Below are 15,503 nucleotides of genomic sequence, written 5' to 3' on the forward strand. Positions count from 1 at the left end.
TCTTACATGAGTACCCAGGTTAGCTAAGACCTTCATCTGAAGGTCAAAGTTGCCCTTTGTGGCCGTTGTGTTCTCTGCATGCTCTTGTAATACATTTGTAAGCAGATAATTGAGTACGGGAAGAGTAACATCCATAATGTGACAGTAAGTGGCCCTCGCTCAGAGGCATGGGCTTTAAGATTTTCTGTTGTGCCTCTGTTAAAGGGGCTGCTGTTTACATGCACTATCAAACAGCACTTATTCAAGCAGTACCTACAGGTGTCACTGAAGCAACCAGAACTGTAATCCTGCAGATTATAACTGTGTAAAGGCAAAAAGTATTCCCAAATACTCTTATGTCTAAGCTGTCTTGTGCTCGATATTTCCTTTTATTCATCTTAACACCCTAAATCACCCAACTCAGATGTAGTTGTGGTGGCGACGGCAATTGGTCCATCAAACTAAAGCTTGTCCGTGACCTTGAATGACCTCTGAAGATGACAAACCTCGGAAGCCACCGGCTTCGGAACGAGAGGTGGACAGAGGGAGAGAAAGGGAGAGGGCTGGGTGGGGAGAAAATGAAGACAAAGGAGGATTGCTGGTCCATTTGTGTAAAGGTTAGGGCTAGGGTAATGAATACCCTAGCTATATGGAGCTCCCAATGTCTGCTTCCCTCCAGCTGCCTATAAGCTCATTTGGAGTGACACTGGAGTAATGTCAGTGTCAAGGAAATACGGCGAGAGGCAAAATAGAGGGAGGAGAGGAGAAGGTGGAAGAGAGAGAAGTCCGTGTCCTTTACTTCTATAGATAATCCTTTCTGCTAGGATGAAAATTATCCTGCACTTATCCATAATTACTTTCCTCTCTCACTCTCCACATTTAACAGAAGGAGTGAATAAATGATGTACACAGCATGTACATTCTCACCTGCAGCAGATGTAAGGCTCATTGTTCAAAGAGAAAAAAAACACACCGCAGTAATTATAAAAGACACTAATGTATGTTTACTGTTTTCTTCATTTAGCTCTGCTGCAAAAAGAAAGTGAAGGAGGTCGTTTTGCATTTTTTTTGTATTTTTCTGAATTTTTTATTTTCAGTAAATCTCATCACCAAGTTTGCTGGTGACTTTTTATGTGGAGCTATCTTGGGGAGATGATCCACTCCACTTAAGATCAAAGTAGGCTGTATTAAGCAGTTTCTTGTGCGACAGCAATTTGAAACAGTAATCCATGCCTTTGTAACCCTTCGGCTGGATTACTGTAATTCTCTTTATTTGGGGTGAGTCGAGCTTCTGTTTTTCCACTGCAGTCTTTTAACCAGCACTCGTAGATGCGAGCATATCGCCCCAGTTTTATATGCACTTCATTGGCTGCCCGTGCGTTTTAGGATCCATTTTAAGCTGCTTTTATTTGTTTTTAAATGTTTGTCCAATGCTGCCCCTCTGTACCTCTCTGAGCTTCTTCATCCATACATACCTTCCCGGTCCCTCAGGTCGGCAGACCAGCTCCTCCTGAGCGTGCCCAGGACAAATCGTGAGCTCAGAGGGGATCGGGCGTTTGCTGCGGCAGCACCAAGATTGTGGAATGAGTTGCTTTCACATGTTAGACAGGCACCTTCCTTATCTGTTTTTAAATCACGTCTTAAAACACATTTATTTACCTTGGCTTTCAGCACAGCAGGACTTGTTGATGTCTCTTAATTAGTTTCTTATTAATTATATTATTTTGAATTTTAAGATATTCTATATGTAATTTAAACTGTTTTCTCTTTGCTTTATATTTGTATCACTTTGGCCAACATTGTTGGATGTAAAGTGCGTTATAAATAAAGATGCTATGCTATGCGTCCCACAGTGTACATGGGTGAGACATCCCTGCTCTATGATGTCACAAATCCAAGAGTAGTAAAAAACAAAAAACCCAGCAATGTAAAGTTCAGATACTTTGACCATGTTTAACATACTGTACAAACCAACCATGGTAATGTGTGCAACATTACATAAAATAAACAACCATCGAGAGTCTCACCCGTATTGTATTGACTTGTGAGCTATTTTGCAGAAAATCCCAAACACGCGGTCCGAGTTCATCCCAAGAGTCAGCCAGCTCCCTTAACATAGCCAAGGCGTTAAAGGTCCTATTTGCCTGAAACACAGAAAACAATAATCTATAATTTTACACATTTGTCTCACCTTCTCACCGAAAACATACTCGCTGCGCCAATACAAACATGAAAGCACTCCACAACTGCACTTTCAGCTAATCTCCCTGGGAACTCATCACACTGTAACACTGCCATCCCCCCCGCGGTGTTGAATGTAAATGGGGTTATTTACCCCTGAACATTCACTTGTAAACACCCCGACTATGTCTGGAGTGAAGAGGGCCTCCTGTGCCAACACCGGGCCGCTTGCTGTGAAGTCGGCAGGTTTTCCTCATGCTCGTTATGTATTTTCAATGCAAAATTCTCACAGCATGTCTGTTGTTTGTTTTGGTTACGCAGCTATCAAAACGATGCAAATCTCATGCACAAATGTCGTGTCTTTGAAAACAATATATATTTATTGCATTGCATGAACAAGCCCTCTGATTAAATGTTTTATTTTCCAGCTCTGCACTAATGCGTGACATCCTCCTTTTTTGTTTTCATAGACAGATTGCAGGCACCTTCTACCAGTAATTAGTCTGGTCCTATGTATGCAAGATTTACATATATTTGCATGCTAACTCTTAATTTACAAAAGAATATATAAATATAGATATAGTGGCTTGAACCTTTCATTGCAAACTTAAACTGACCAGAGCAATATATTCTTTTCAAGTTCACAAAAAGTCAGCATACATATAGAAACCTTTCTTTTTCCCTCTAGACCTACTTCTTTCACCAGGAGACGAGCAGCAGGTGTATCAGGTGTGTAGAGGACTTTCCCCTGCAATAATGGCTTGAAGGTGCTCCAAATGTAGCGCAGACCAGGTGTGCTCTCCAGGGTGTCGACAAGAGTCTGACAAAAAGCATCTACGGTACAGAGGAGGTGAGGGGAGAAGACAGGGAAAGTCATGGCAAGACTACGAAAACAACTCTAAATCTCAAACTCCTCTGTGCATACTGGATTCATGCTCTTTCATGGGATTGGGGGAAAGAGGAGAGACAAGTTATTTGATCTGTGCAAAAATCACAGAATTGAAGAGCCCGAGAAGCAAACATGATAAATATTGTACACGAGGTTAAAATTCAAACGTGGCTACGAAAACAGACCTCTCGGTACTTGTTCTCAGCAGAGTTTGAACAAATGTGAACATGAGAGGTTTCAGAAAATCTTCCTGGCCTTTTCAGCTGTTGTATTCAATAATACTTATAGTACTAATAACAGTTTGATTACACATTTATGTAGTTTAAAAAGTTCACTGCTGTTAAAAAGGAGAAGAAAAGTTTTGAAGGTGGATATAATGATTTTCACTGATGCAACAAGAGCAGACTGATTTATATTGATACTGTAAAACACATAGATGGTAAAGAATGTGAAAAACTGTACATTACTGTATTCAGCGTCCCAAATGATCGCATTTGCACCATATAGGCAGTATTGATGCAATCACTGCCTTTCAGAACAGAACTGATACTAATGATTCCTTAATGTAGTCTTGATTAAAGATGAGCTAGGTAACATGTGTTTAATTCCTTTGAACAAAAAACTTTTCTGCTCCCTTCCCACTTCCAGGACTGGAAAACCTAGCCCCTGCTTTGGCTAGTTGTGCATTTTTGCCACTTCCAACCAGATCAAAAGTGTAATGTACAGTATAGGAAACAACAAACAACACAGAGCATACACTGCAGGACCAAAAGTACTGTTTGCATGTACAAGAGCTGCTCAGCCACTGAGTCTAATTCAATTAAATTGTATTGACGCTCCCAGCACACAACTTTTGTGCTGATGTTAATGCCAGATGAGGTTTGGTTCCCTGCAGTTACTGAGGTACTAACCCTGCTCTGTAACTTTATCTGGTCTGACATTACATCGCTGGATGAGTTGCTGTGGTTCCTAAATGCTTCCACTCTCCAATAATACCCGTCACATTTGATTGCGGAATATCTAGTCGGGAAGATATTTTATGACCAGTCAGTGAGTGGCATCCCATTACAGTATTATACTTCAATCCAGTGAGCTAGCTAGCTTAATTTTATATGCCTGTAGCAATGGGACTGAAAATACTTTAATTTAGAGATTAAGAGGTGTGGTCTATGCTCGTCTGATTGGCCAGTACTTAAAACAGAGTGGACAGCGATATCGCTCATTACTTACTGTAGACACTGCAAAACCTCCCACTGTGTCACGGCTGCGCAGCCAGTATGTTTGCGGAGCTGATCCAACAGACACGGGAGAGTAAACTCAGTATAACCAAAGGCGAGCCATTTATTTGGCTAAAGATACATGAACATAAAATAAAACTAAAAGCTAAACTGGGAACAAACTAAGATTAACTATGAAAACTGTGACAAGAAAGAATGACCATGAAGATGAATCTAAAAGGTGGAAGTGGAACTATGGCGTGTGAAAAAAAAAAAAAAAACACATGACAAACAACCTGAAACCTGGAGAGACGTGATGCAAGACAAACAGACGACCCGACCCTGAACAGACGAAGACAGAGGACTTAAATACACAGAAGGGTAATGAGGGGAAAAGAAACATCTGGGAAACACAGCTGACACAAATGAACCTGACACCACAGGGGAAGCAAAACTAAACACACTGAACATGGGAACACAAAACTTTCAAAATAAAACATGAAACATGGACAGATGTAAACATGACAACACGAAACACGCAGGCAATAACTACACAGAACACAGGGACATAACTAAACGTTAAACAATGAGGACACGGCAGGCTAACACAGAAGACAGGAAAAGACACAAACACGGAGACATAAGTGAAACATAACCTAGACTAAAACTCAACTAAATCCTAACTAAACAATATTACAAGAACTTAACGTTATCTAACCTAAGAAAATCAAAAATAAACACTGAACATTTTGGTATTTTGAAAGTGGACATGACGAATGTGAGTCTGAGAAAGAGAGGGACGCTACATGCTAATAATGGTAGCAACCAGAGTTGTCGCCTCCTGCTGGCCGTTACAAAGAATGCTTCAGATTTAATATCCAGTCTTTAGGTTTGACAGTGAGATGTCTGTTAAAACGTTATATTCCAGCCTGCTGCACATTTAAGGATTCATGTTTGACCGTTCCACTGACTCACTCAAGAGGTTAAAGTGAGTCTTAAATCTGTTTCCCGACCTTATTTCACAGAATTTTTTACAAGAACGTTGACCCTACAGATCTCACTGTAGTTTGCACAATATAAAAGCAATATTTCAGCACACTGTTGGGAGAGGCTCGTAAATGCCAGTTTTATAAGGGTCATGCGCACCGACAGAGTTCGAATGATGAGTTCGTCGTTTGCTTTTTTCTACTCCTTTCTGTAACATGAGTCACAAGAAAGCTTCAGCGATGGTTTATTATTGTTTTATCTTACTTTACATCTACATAAAGCCATCTCAGCGGCGTAATCTATCAATATTTAACCAAAGAGCTGAACTGTAAAGGAATAACACACAACGTGAGCAGTTATTGCAATGACTGTGAAACGATGGTTGTTTGCTTTCTAATCTACGAGATGTTAGCGAGAATATTTCCTGGAAATGCCCTGCGCTGTCCTATCAAAGGAAAACCTTTAAGTAATTGATATTGATTTAGTCACGGCAAAGTATTTATGAGGAGAAAAGCATCAATTATTACTTAAAATCACAAAGAGGGAGGAAAAAAAACACGCAGACCTGAGGACATAAGAAAAAGCTTCTAGAGGAAAAAAAGTCAATATGCTCAGCAGCGGTAGGATCATTACTTATTTAACATATCTGCCAACATGAATATTGCCAGGTTGGTAGAGTCTTGAATAAGTTACATGAGGACCTGCGCTGCAAGCAAGAGAATCTGCAGGGGTTAGACAGCTTGTTTTTAGGCTGTGTCAGGATTGTTCTGACTGAAAACGTGTTATTCCCGGAGTTTGGCACTCCGTCAAACGGCTGATCACTTTAGTGTGTCATCTGCCAGTCAATATAGCTCTCTGCCTCTATTGCTAACTGTGCCTTTTGTCCTGACACCTGTCATTACATCAGTGCTTTTTCCAGTCCTCTCTCATTTTTCCCTTGTCAAGACTGCAACACACCCCCTTTTCTCCTCTCATCTCACCGGGGCAACTATTTCCCCCACCGGGGACATTTTAGCGGCCATTTTCAGTGCAATTAAACGTTAGCCTTTCTGCCTGCTGGCCGTCTCTTCCAGGTGCTCCTGTGAGGTCAGTGCGCTGAGAGCTAATGGCCACCCCTTAGTCTGGGTCTGACCAGCTGTTCCTGCCACACAGTGCACACGCAGATGCCACCTCCTGCAATCGCAACGCTTGAAAGACAGGGCATATGTGTGGCGCACAGCTCGGTAGCTCTGTTCAATAGGCTGTTAGACGTCTCCGGGGGGGAAAAAAGTGACTACAAATTGGAAGATTTTTCTGCATTTAAGAAAAATATGCAGTTCGGTGCTTGTAAGATGAAAGGGCTTGCAGTAGATTTTCCGTAGAAGGAGACACCACTGTCATCTGCAGATAACAGCCGAACAGACTGATACAGCAACTCACAGGGATTGAAATAGAGGACAGAGAAGCCTGATCGTCTCCCAGCCCAACTAAAATCATATGAAGCATTCCTATCCAGTACGGAATAACCTAAATGTGCTTTGGATGTATTGTTAATAGTTTTAATCATTTAAAAAGACCAAAAATGTAGCTATGTTTCTAGATAATAATCCATAGTTTATAGGATAAGAGACTATACAAATATGTGCAGGAAGTAGATGAGTGTCATGCTATGTGTTGCCATATTGGCATTTGTAGGTTTATATATGTGGTTTGTAATAAAGTAGAGCTGCTATGAGTGAATCATTGACAACAATAGCGTCTTTCTCCTGGTGACTGTTTCACCTTCTTGTGTTCATGACGGTGCCGGCTGGATTTAACAGGTGAGAGCTTTTCTACTCTAACTGAGTACTCAACACATTTAAACTGGAAAGTCTCAATCACCTACACATATACAGTGCTTTTTACTTTTAAGGGAACAGTATTGTGTTTTGTATATATTCATTTTGTTTTCTTTGTTCTTTTTAAACGTACTTTACTAAGTTTATAGTGCAGTAAAAATCAGTGTAGCATGACCGATGTGTACTTTGATTACACAGACATTATCTGAGAGTAGGTAATGGATAATAGGCATTGATTTGTAAGTAACGGCACATGAATAATTGAAGCTTATTATATAATACTATACTCCAATATAGTTGTAACTAACTAAGCAGCTCATTCTCTTTCTCTTTCTTTAAAGACATAAACACATTTTGGGGTCAACTTGAATATAAAAAGGATGATGTAAAATGTAAAACTAAGGTCAGAGGTCAAATGTTAAGTGATGTATGGATGCAAACTGTAAAGTGATATTTAGAATCCCCATATATCATCCCCTATATGTCTACTTGTTGTCAATACAGAGAATAAGAGATGTGGTTTAAAAGATCTTTATATAGCATTATTATCACTGATCTGTGACCTTCAGCTCAATCTATTGATCTTAAAGGAGAGGTCAGAGGTCATATGTGATATGATATCTTACATTTTAATACACTTTCTATATATACACTATATATAATATACTTTCTATATTTTGACAATGCACAGCACACTATAAAGAACATAGTTGCTCAGTTATATATGGATTTTGTCAGTTTTCAACCAATAAATCATTAGGTTGACCTTGAAGACTTTGGTGGATATAAGCCAAATTTTAATGGATTATTAGCATGACCCCGCTCTGCACCACTACAATTCACCACATCAGAATTAACTTAAAACCTTTCCAGATGCCATGTTTTTAGGCAGACTGCAGTGTTATCCTGCAGGTGTAACTTGGCACTAATGGTTCCAAGCATATACAGTACATGTGGTGTCTAATACTGACCATGATTACTATTATAATAACACATAATGAGCAGGAGTTCTGCTTCACAATGATAGGAAGAGCCAACATTAAAGGGGCAAAACTCGATGTCACTATTTTGACTTTCCTGACACCACCTGCTTAAACCCCAAAAGTCAGAAGGATTGAGAGCCCTCTCTTTCACAGCCAGTATTTATGCTGAAAATCAAGATCAAACAAGCTTTTGCCCTTCAGGCTTCTGTCCTCCCTGAGCACGCCTTAGGACACTTGCAGGCGTATTTAGACGACAAGACAAAATATCTTAATTCCATGCTATGATTTTAAAAGCTATGTTTCCTGATGGCGAACAGGGTTTTCCTGCAGAGAAAAAAATGATACCCACCAAACAGGTTCTGAAGTCCATAACTAGGACTGTCATTTTATTTTAGGTTGCTTTAAAATTCTCTTGCAAGCTGGAAATACACTTTTAAGTACCGTATTTTCCGCACTATAAGGCGCACGTAAAATCCTTTAATTTTCTCAAAAATCGGCAGTGCACCTTATAATCTGGTGCGCCTTATCTATGAATTCTGGCTGTGTTTACTGACCTTGAACCAATTTTATGTGGTACACAGCGCTCAAAAATCTGTCAAAAAATGTTTTAGTAGGACTTTGCTAAGCTACGAAGCCGCACCGCTTGATGGATTGTCTGAGTGTTATGGCTACTAGAGCAGGGCGATATGGCCAAAAATATTTATCACGATATATATTTGAAAATTTGCGATAACGATATAACTGACGATATAATTGATGCGAGACAAAATACAACTCCACAACATTACTAGCGCAAAAAGACAACCTTTCATTTATTTTCACTTAAACAAGAAGCTGGTTTTTATGTACATTAAAGCTTTATAAAAATGTAACAGTGCAAATGCAAATTCCTTGCTGAAAGTTTAACCAAAAGGCATTTCCAGTAGAAATGGGCTGACATATCCTGAGCATAACCATGTATAATATCCACTGAAGTTAAAAAGAGGTGCTTTGCAACATTAAACTGCAGTGTGCAGTACGCATTTTTCGGACCATAAGGTGCACGGGATTATAAGGCACATTAAGCGAAACAAAGCAGTCAGATAAATCAAACTTTATTAAACTCATTCTTCTTGCTTCCTCCACTTCTGTACCATTGATTCATTAATGTTGAATTCTCTGGCAGCTGCTCTATTCCCATGTTGTTGCAGTATATTAATGACTAACCTTGTATTGTGGATGGATTATCTCAGTTGTTCTCCTGACTGAAGTTTGGTCCGTTTACAGCATCCTGCCATGCGACTGCATTTGTCTCTAACTATCAGGAACCTTAACGTTAACTTTTATAAGTGGAAAAGTGTTAGTGTTCGTCCTCCAGCTTCACTGTTTATGTTATGCTAACATAGCTGTGTCGCTAGCGATCACATAGCACAGCATTATATACCAGCTAGCCCAACTTCAGTAACCTTACAAACGTCATTGCTGTTTAGTTTCCTGTCTTCATTTATGTTGGAAGTGATAGCAGAGCTGTACGTTTGAATTTTTTCAGAAATCTCTCAGTCAGAACATGCTATATCATGCTAAGGTAACTAGCGAAACTAGCGAGCTAACTTCCGCTAGCTTCCTGCTAACTTCTAACTCCGTTAAATGTAATAAATTTTGTTTTCATGGATGCCTGGAAGTTAAACTTCATAGTTACACCTGGTAAAGCAGCAATGCTGATCGTTTTATTAAAGATGAAAGAATTTAGACAGTTTTTAACTCTCAGTGATGCTGCAGTGTTGTTTGACCTGAACGATACGGAGTTTAGGACCCAGATTACTCCCAGATTTAAGAGCATCTTAGTCCGACAATAACGACGGCCGCTTGCATGTTCTGCAAAAAAATGTGCTTTGTCGTGTATCTGAAGGACAAACACCAAACCAAACCACTGCGCATGCGCGTTTTACTCATATTCTATCGCGATATTTCATTTTCCTATCGTTGCCTAACATTATACCGGTATTACCGTGAACGGTATAATATGGCCCAGCCCTAATGGCTACCATAGTCAGGAGCCTCCCGGCTCATAGTAATCTGGGTCCAAAACTCCGTCCACGTCAGGTCCCAAACGAACACTGTAACTTCTTTCATCTTTAATAAAATGATCAGCCTTGCTGCTTTACCAGGTGTAACAATTACATTTAACATCCAGGCATCCATGAAAACAGAATTTATTCAATTTAACGGAGTTAGAAGTTAGCAGGAAGTTAGCTTGCTGGTTTCGCTAGTTACCTAAACATAATATAGCATGTTCTGACTGAGAGATTTCTGGAAAAAAATAAAAACGTGCAGCTCTGCTATCACTTCCAAGATGAATGAAGACAGAAAACTACATAATAGTGACGTTTGTAGGGTTACTGAAGTTGGGCTAGATGGTATATAATGCTGTGCTAGTGATCGCTAGCAACACAGCTATGTTAGCATACCAAAGCATAACACAGTGAACCTGGAGAGTGAACGCTAACTTTTTTCCACTTGATTAAAGTTCCTGATGTTTTTTTGACAAATGCAATCGCATGGAAAATTGCTGTAAAGGGACCAAACTTCAGTAGCAGAGAACAACTGAGATAATCCAGCCACAATATGAGGTTAGTCATTCATGTAAGATAAGATAACCTTTATTAGTACCACACGTGGGAAATTTGTTTTGTTACAGCAGAAAGTGGACAGTGCAAAGTTACATAGTAAAAATTAGAAAAACACTGCAACAACATATACTGTTGTTGCAGTGTTTATAGAGCAGCTACCAGAGAATTCAACATTAATGAATGAATGGTACAGAAGTGGAGGAAGCAAGAGGAATGAGCTGAGTAAAGTTTGACTTATCTGACTGTTTTGTTTCATGTAATGCACTTTATAATCCGGTGCGCCTTATGTATGAAAACAGACCCGTTTGTCGATAGTGCGCCTTATAATCCCGCGCGCCTGATGGTCCGAAAAATACGGTAGTGTACCTATAAATGACCAACAATAATGCAGAGGTTTCCATTAAATTATATCCCCCAAAAAAGCCAAAGAGTCGGGACTATTTCCACCTGTCTTTGTGTTCATATTCTATGATGTGATTAAGCTAATGTGTTTTTTTCCCCTCTTCAAACTCAGTGGTTCTCATTCTGAGTCGTAACCACCTGCTCCGGCTGTGACACAGCTGCTGTAACAACCTGAAAAGGAAAAATTATTTCTGTCACAAGTGACAAATGTGTCATTTTAAAAGGGCCAAAGGCCAATAATGTTAGGAAACTACCTTTAAGAGGCAGCGGCCTTTCACCGGATGGGATGCGGTGAAGTCATGCAGCTGTGAGTCACTCCAACCCACTTCATCACTCAGTCATGCAGACTTTCCACTGGTGCTCTGAGAAGATCGTCCACTAACAGCAATATATGCATCCCTATACCCAGCACTAATATTCACAGAGTGTCTCTAACATGTAGATTTTATTTAAATCTCTGGAAACCTTATTTCATAAATACAGACATAAATACATCTGATAATGAAAGGGGTTATAACATGATATGAGCAGACAGCTTCACTCAGCAATATAACGTGATTAGAGATGGCAGTGATAAATGCATATAGCTCTTTGTCTAATGCGATATATCAGGTTAAGATATATCAGTTGGATATTCTGTGGGCTACAGGGAGCATCGGATTACATAGGTTAGGTATTCTCCAGGGCTGTGTACTCCTTTTTTCTTTCTTTTTTTTGATAACAGAACTTTGCTTTATTACAAAACAGCAGCCTGAAAGAACAAGAAAATCTGTTCTTTACACCAGGTTTAGCCACAGTCAAATAATTGCTTGGAGCCTCAAGTCAACCCCTCAACTTACCTGGCAAATTTAATCAATTTGAGTTGCACCCTGGAGATGGGCTCAATTCTGCACAACAGTGAGACAGCGCTGTCGAAGCACCACGAATGCCCGTGATACACACACGCGTGCGCGCACACAAACACAGTCTTGCACATGCTGTTGTATTATCTTCTGAGCATGCATTACTCATATTTTATGCATTTCATGAAAGGAAGAACCTGAAGCAGACACACACACTGGGTGCACAGATCCATACAGGTACAGCACACACATACACCAAATATGTCAGTCATAAGTGAACTACCCCCCTGCATCAATAAAACAGCACTTATTTCTTACAAGCAGTAACAATAGTGCTGTGTTGCTGTATTTCAGCAGAGACTCAAATAAGCTTGAATAAATCTTATTGATGCGCGCTCTCATATCAGACACGGAGAGGCCTCTTTTGACTTTCAGCAGCACAACGAGAGCCACTCTCACTCTGTCACCATGGATCTGGATTTTCTCTTCGCCGGCTACAGCAAAATAGATGTGGTTAAACTAGAACTAAAGGCTGCCAATTATTCAAAGAGATATATCGATGGGAAAATACTCAGAGGACTGTAAGTGCAAGTCTCAAGACAATCAGTAAATGTCAAATCCCCACAGCAAAATCAGGACCGTGACAACGACGGGGTTATTTTAATAAATCAAGAGAAGATTGTTTGTGCATCACAGATTGTTCACTATTGCACAAAGAGGCCGATCAGCTTCTGTTTGCAGAGAAGAGGGATTACCTGAGATAACATCCACTTTAATAATTAAAAAACTTGAACATGAGCATGAAAAAACCCCCAACATCTGACAAATCTCCCTACATAATGCATAACGTCAGTACATGATTTGCAGAGACACCTTTTTACTTCACAAACTGAAACAACCTTCAATTCCCTTTCGCTGTTACGTAAGAACAGCTACCGCACCAACTCTTCCTCATATCGCCGCAGAAGTCACCATCAACAATTAATTGAGAAGGGGACATTACAGAGCTGTTAACAAAACCTCAGCGCTGGCTTTTATTGTTGCTATTTCACTGTTCCTTTGAGTGTACTTTTACACTTACAAAGGAGTTGTAATTGGCCATTACGCAGACACACTGCATATTCCAGATCCATTTAGCTGTACATACCCAACACAAAGAAATAGCACAGCAAATGCAAAACAGCCATTAGCATGCTAACAGAGATGTTACTGCCTACCACGTAAGGAAGAGCCGATGTTACTGCTAATTTGCACCGACACTAGCATGCAATCCCACTTAACGGTGTAACTTTTTTCCCAGGGAATAGAGGCTTCTTATTAAAATCTCATTTTGTGCAGTTTTCTCCAAAGAAAAGACATTTAATGAAACAGCGCTGCACGGTCTCTAATGAGCATGCGGCTGTAGGAAGTTACACTAAAGCTCTCGTTCTCGAGGATTTTATGGAAGAAACATGTTTGGAGTTTTATTAAAGATAGCATCACCTAGTAGTGATTTTCTCTGAGCTGTCATTTGTGCTGGGGGCAGTGTTACATTAAAAAATAACAAGTAACGTAATCTAGAACCATCCAACTGAATTAAATGCATTAAAACAGAATAACGCACTGCAGCTTTATAAATTATACATTTATGCACTTACGTAGACAGCAATTACACTATGGGCGCAAAGTACTACACGCTCACCATGGACCAAATGCAGAGAGATAATTAATTCCTTCTGTTTCCTTTATCTAAATTATGTCTCTGTGTCTGTATTAAAATCAAGAAAGATGTTTTATTCAAGAAATGTATTCGTTATTTTCAAATTAACTATCGAATTCACATTTTTATACCCACAATCAGTCAGAAATTCATTATTCAACCACTAAAACTAATGTCAGGAATGAAGGTAAATAGCTGTGATTTGGCATTTTAATTTTAAAAATATTAATACGCTTTACTAATTTCTTCTGCTTTTTTCTAAAACTTCAAATTTCACAAATTACAGTAATTATATTTGGGCTTAAAACGTCATTTTGAGTAAAGAGCGCGGGCATACTGGTGGATCAAGAAATATAAAAAGGATTTTGGTAATCACCTTACAATGGGCGGTGGCCTAATAATAAATTTGTTTACCACTGTATATAATTGCACCTATATGGATTCACTCATACTTATACATACACATATTTTTATATTTATAGAATTAGTCCAAAACTTTAAACTTTTACAACTGTGGTACTTTTATCCAGCTAAAACATGTTTATCCCCATGTGGTTAAAGCTACCATCCTTTAAATATATAAAAATAGATTCAGGTGCGCTTAAGCAGGTGCAAATGATTAAAAAAAGAGTCTGTTAGTCTTAAAGGATCCACCCATAAATCAAGATCAGACACATGGTCTGGCCAGGTCTTCTTTTAAACATCCAGGTGTTGGGTTATCCATAACGGTCGCCGTCCTGCTGTGAGAAAAACACACAAAGTTTTCGGACTGTTGCCAGGTAGACTATGACAGTTCAAATAACTTTAATCCACCTGCTAATCCGAGAATGCTTCAACAAGCAATAGAAACTAAATGATGTAATGCCACTTCTTTCCACAGTTAATGAGAAAATACATGAGCCAAGTTGCAAAAACATGGCCTACTTGGGAGACAAGAAAAACAAGCCAACAACCTGGTAAAGAGCCACACTGTGACACCACTGCTTTGACGTGTCCAGACATTCATTTTCTTAGCCGTGTGGCTGGAACCTATCCCAGCTGACACTGGGTAAGATGCGGGGCAAGCTTTGGACAGTTCTTGAGCTAACACAGAGAGTCAGACAATTTTCGCTTACATCCACAGCCGTGGCCAGTTTAGAATAACCAGTTAACCCAGGAATCTTCATCGTCTTTGAGATGTGTGAGGGCGAGGGAGCACCAGGAGGAGACTCACACAGGGACAAGGAGAAAAAGCAAACAACACAGACACACAACACAAAGCCTTCTAGCTGTGAGAGCGAACAACTGAGCTACAGGAGAGGAAATCCGTTAAGTGACTCAGGAACAATTTCTTTAAAAGTCAATAAACCCAGATTGAAAATTCTGCCATGCAAATGAATAACATAACATAAAATAGAGGAGAAGGATGCTTCTGCCAGCCTCGTGGCATGATCTCATTTGGGATAGACTGTCCTGCCATCTGATCAATCTCTCCTTCACACACACACAAACGCACACAGCATGTGGAGAGGAACTAACAACAGACAGATGAAGTGAAATAATGTTAATGGAGCTGGCAACAACAAGCGCTACTTTACGGTAAGTGCAGTAAAAGCTTCCAAACAAGTGCTACACCGAGCACAACGACAGATAGGGTGAACAAGCAAGAAGGAGAGACGGAGAGAGCGTCATCGCCGTCAGAGCTTTTCAGTCATGAAAACAGAATCAGTGTGTTGGGATCGCTCGAGTTTAAATGCCTCCAGACTGCTGTCGGTTTGCTTTTTAGCTTCTTCTATGCTACGTTAGCTCTCTAACTTCAAACTATAAAAAATAAACAGCTGAACTGACTGGATCAGTCCACAGAGCGGCTCGTTGTCAACAACATCTGGACCTGGATGGTCGAAATATGGGATCAGTCC

The 15,503-nt window shown here is 39.8% G+C and overlaps 1 protein-coding gene across 2 annotated transcripts in view; it reads right to left on the reverse strand.

Annotated features, from left to right (window-relative positions):
- LOC120721800 (phospholipid-transporting ATPase ABCA1-like) overlaps positions 1-15,503 on the reverse strand; it is a 189,804-nt gene that overhangs the window by 145,610 nt on the left and 28,691 nt on the right. For both annotated transcript variants that reach the window (XM_040012354.1, XM_040012355.1), the window contains exons 10-11: positions 2,855-2,994; positions 2,007-2,123 (exon numbers count right to left, since the gene is read on the reverse strand). In XM_040012354.1, coding sequence (XP_039868288.1) covers positions 2,007-2,123; positions 2,855-2,994 — 257 coding nt within the window. The remainder of the gene's footprint in view (positions 1-2,006; positions 2,124-2,854; positions 2,995-15,503) is intronic.

The sequence above is a fragment of the Simochromis diagramma genome, unplaced genomic scaffold (assembly GCF_900408965.1).
Source record: "Simochromis diagramma unplaced genomic scaffold, fSimDia1.1 OVJJ01000604.1, whole genome shotgun sequence".
NCBI lineage: Eukaryota > Metazoa > Chordata > Actinopteri > Cichliformes > Cichlidae > Simochromis > Simochromis diagramma.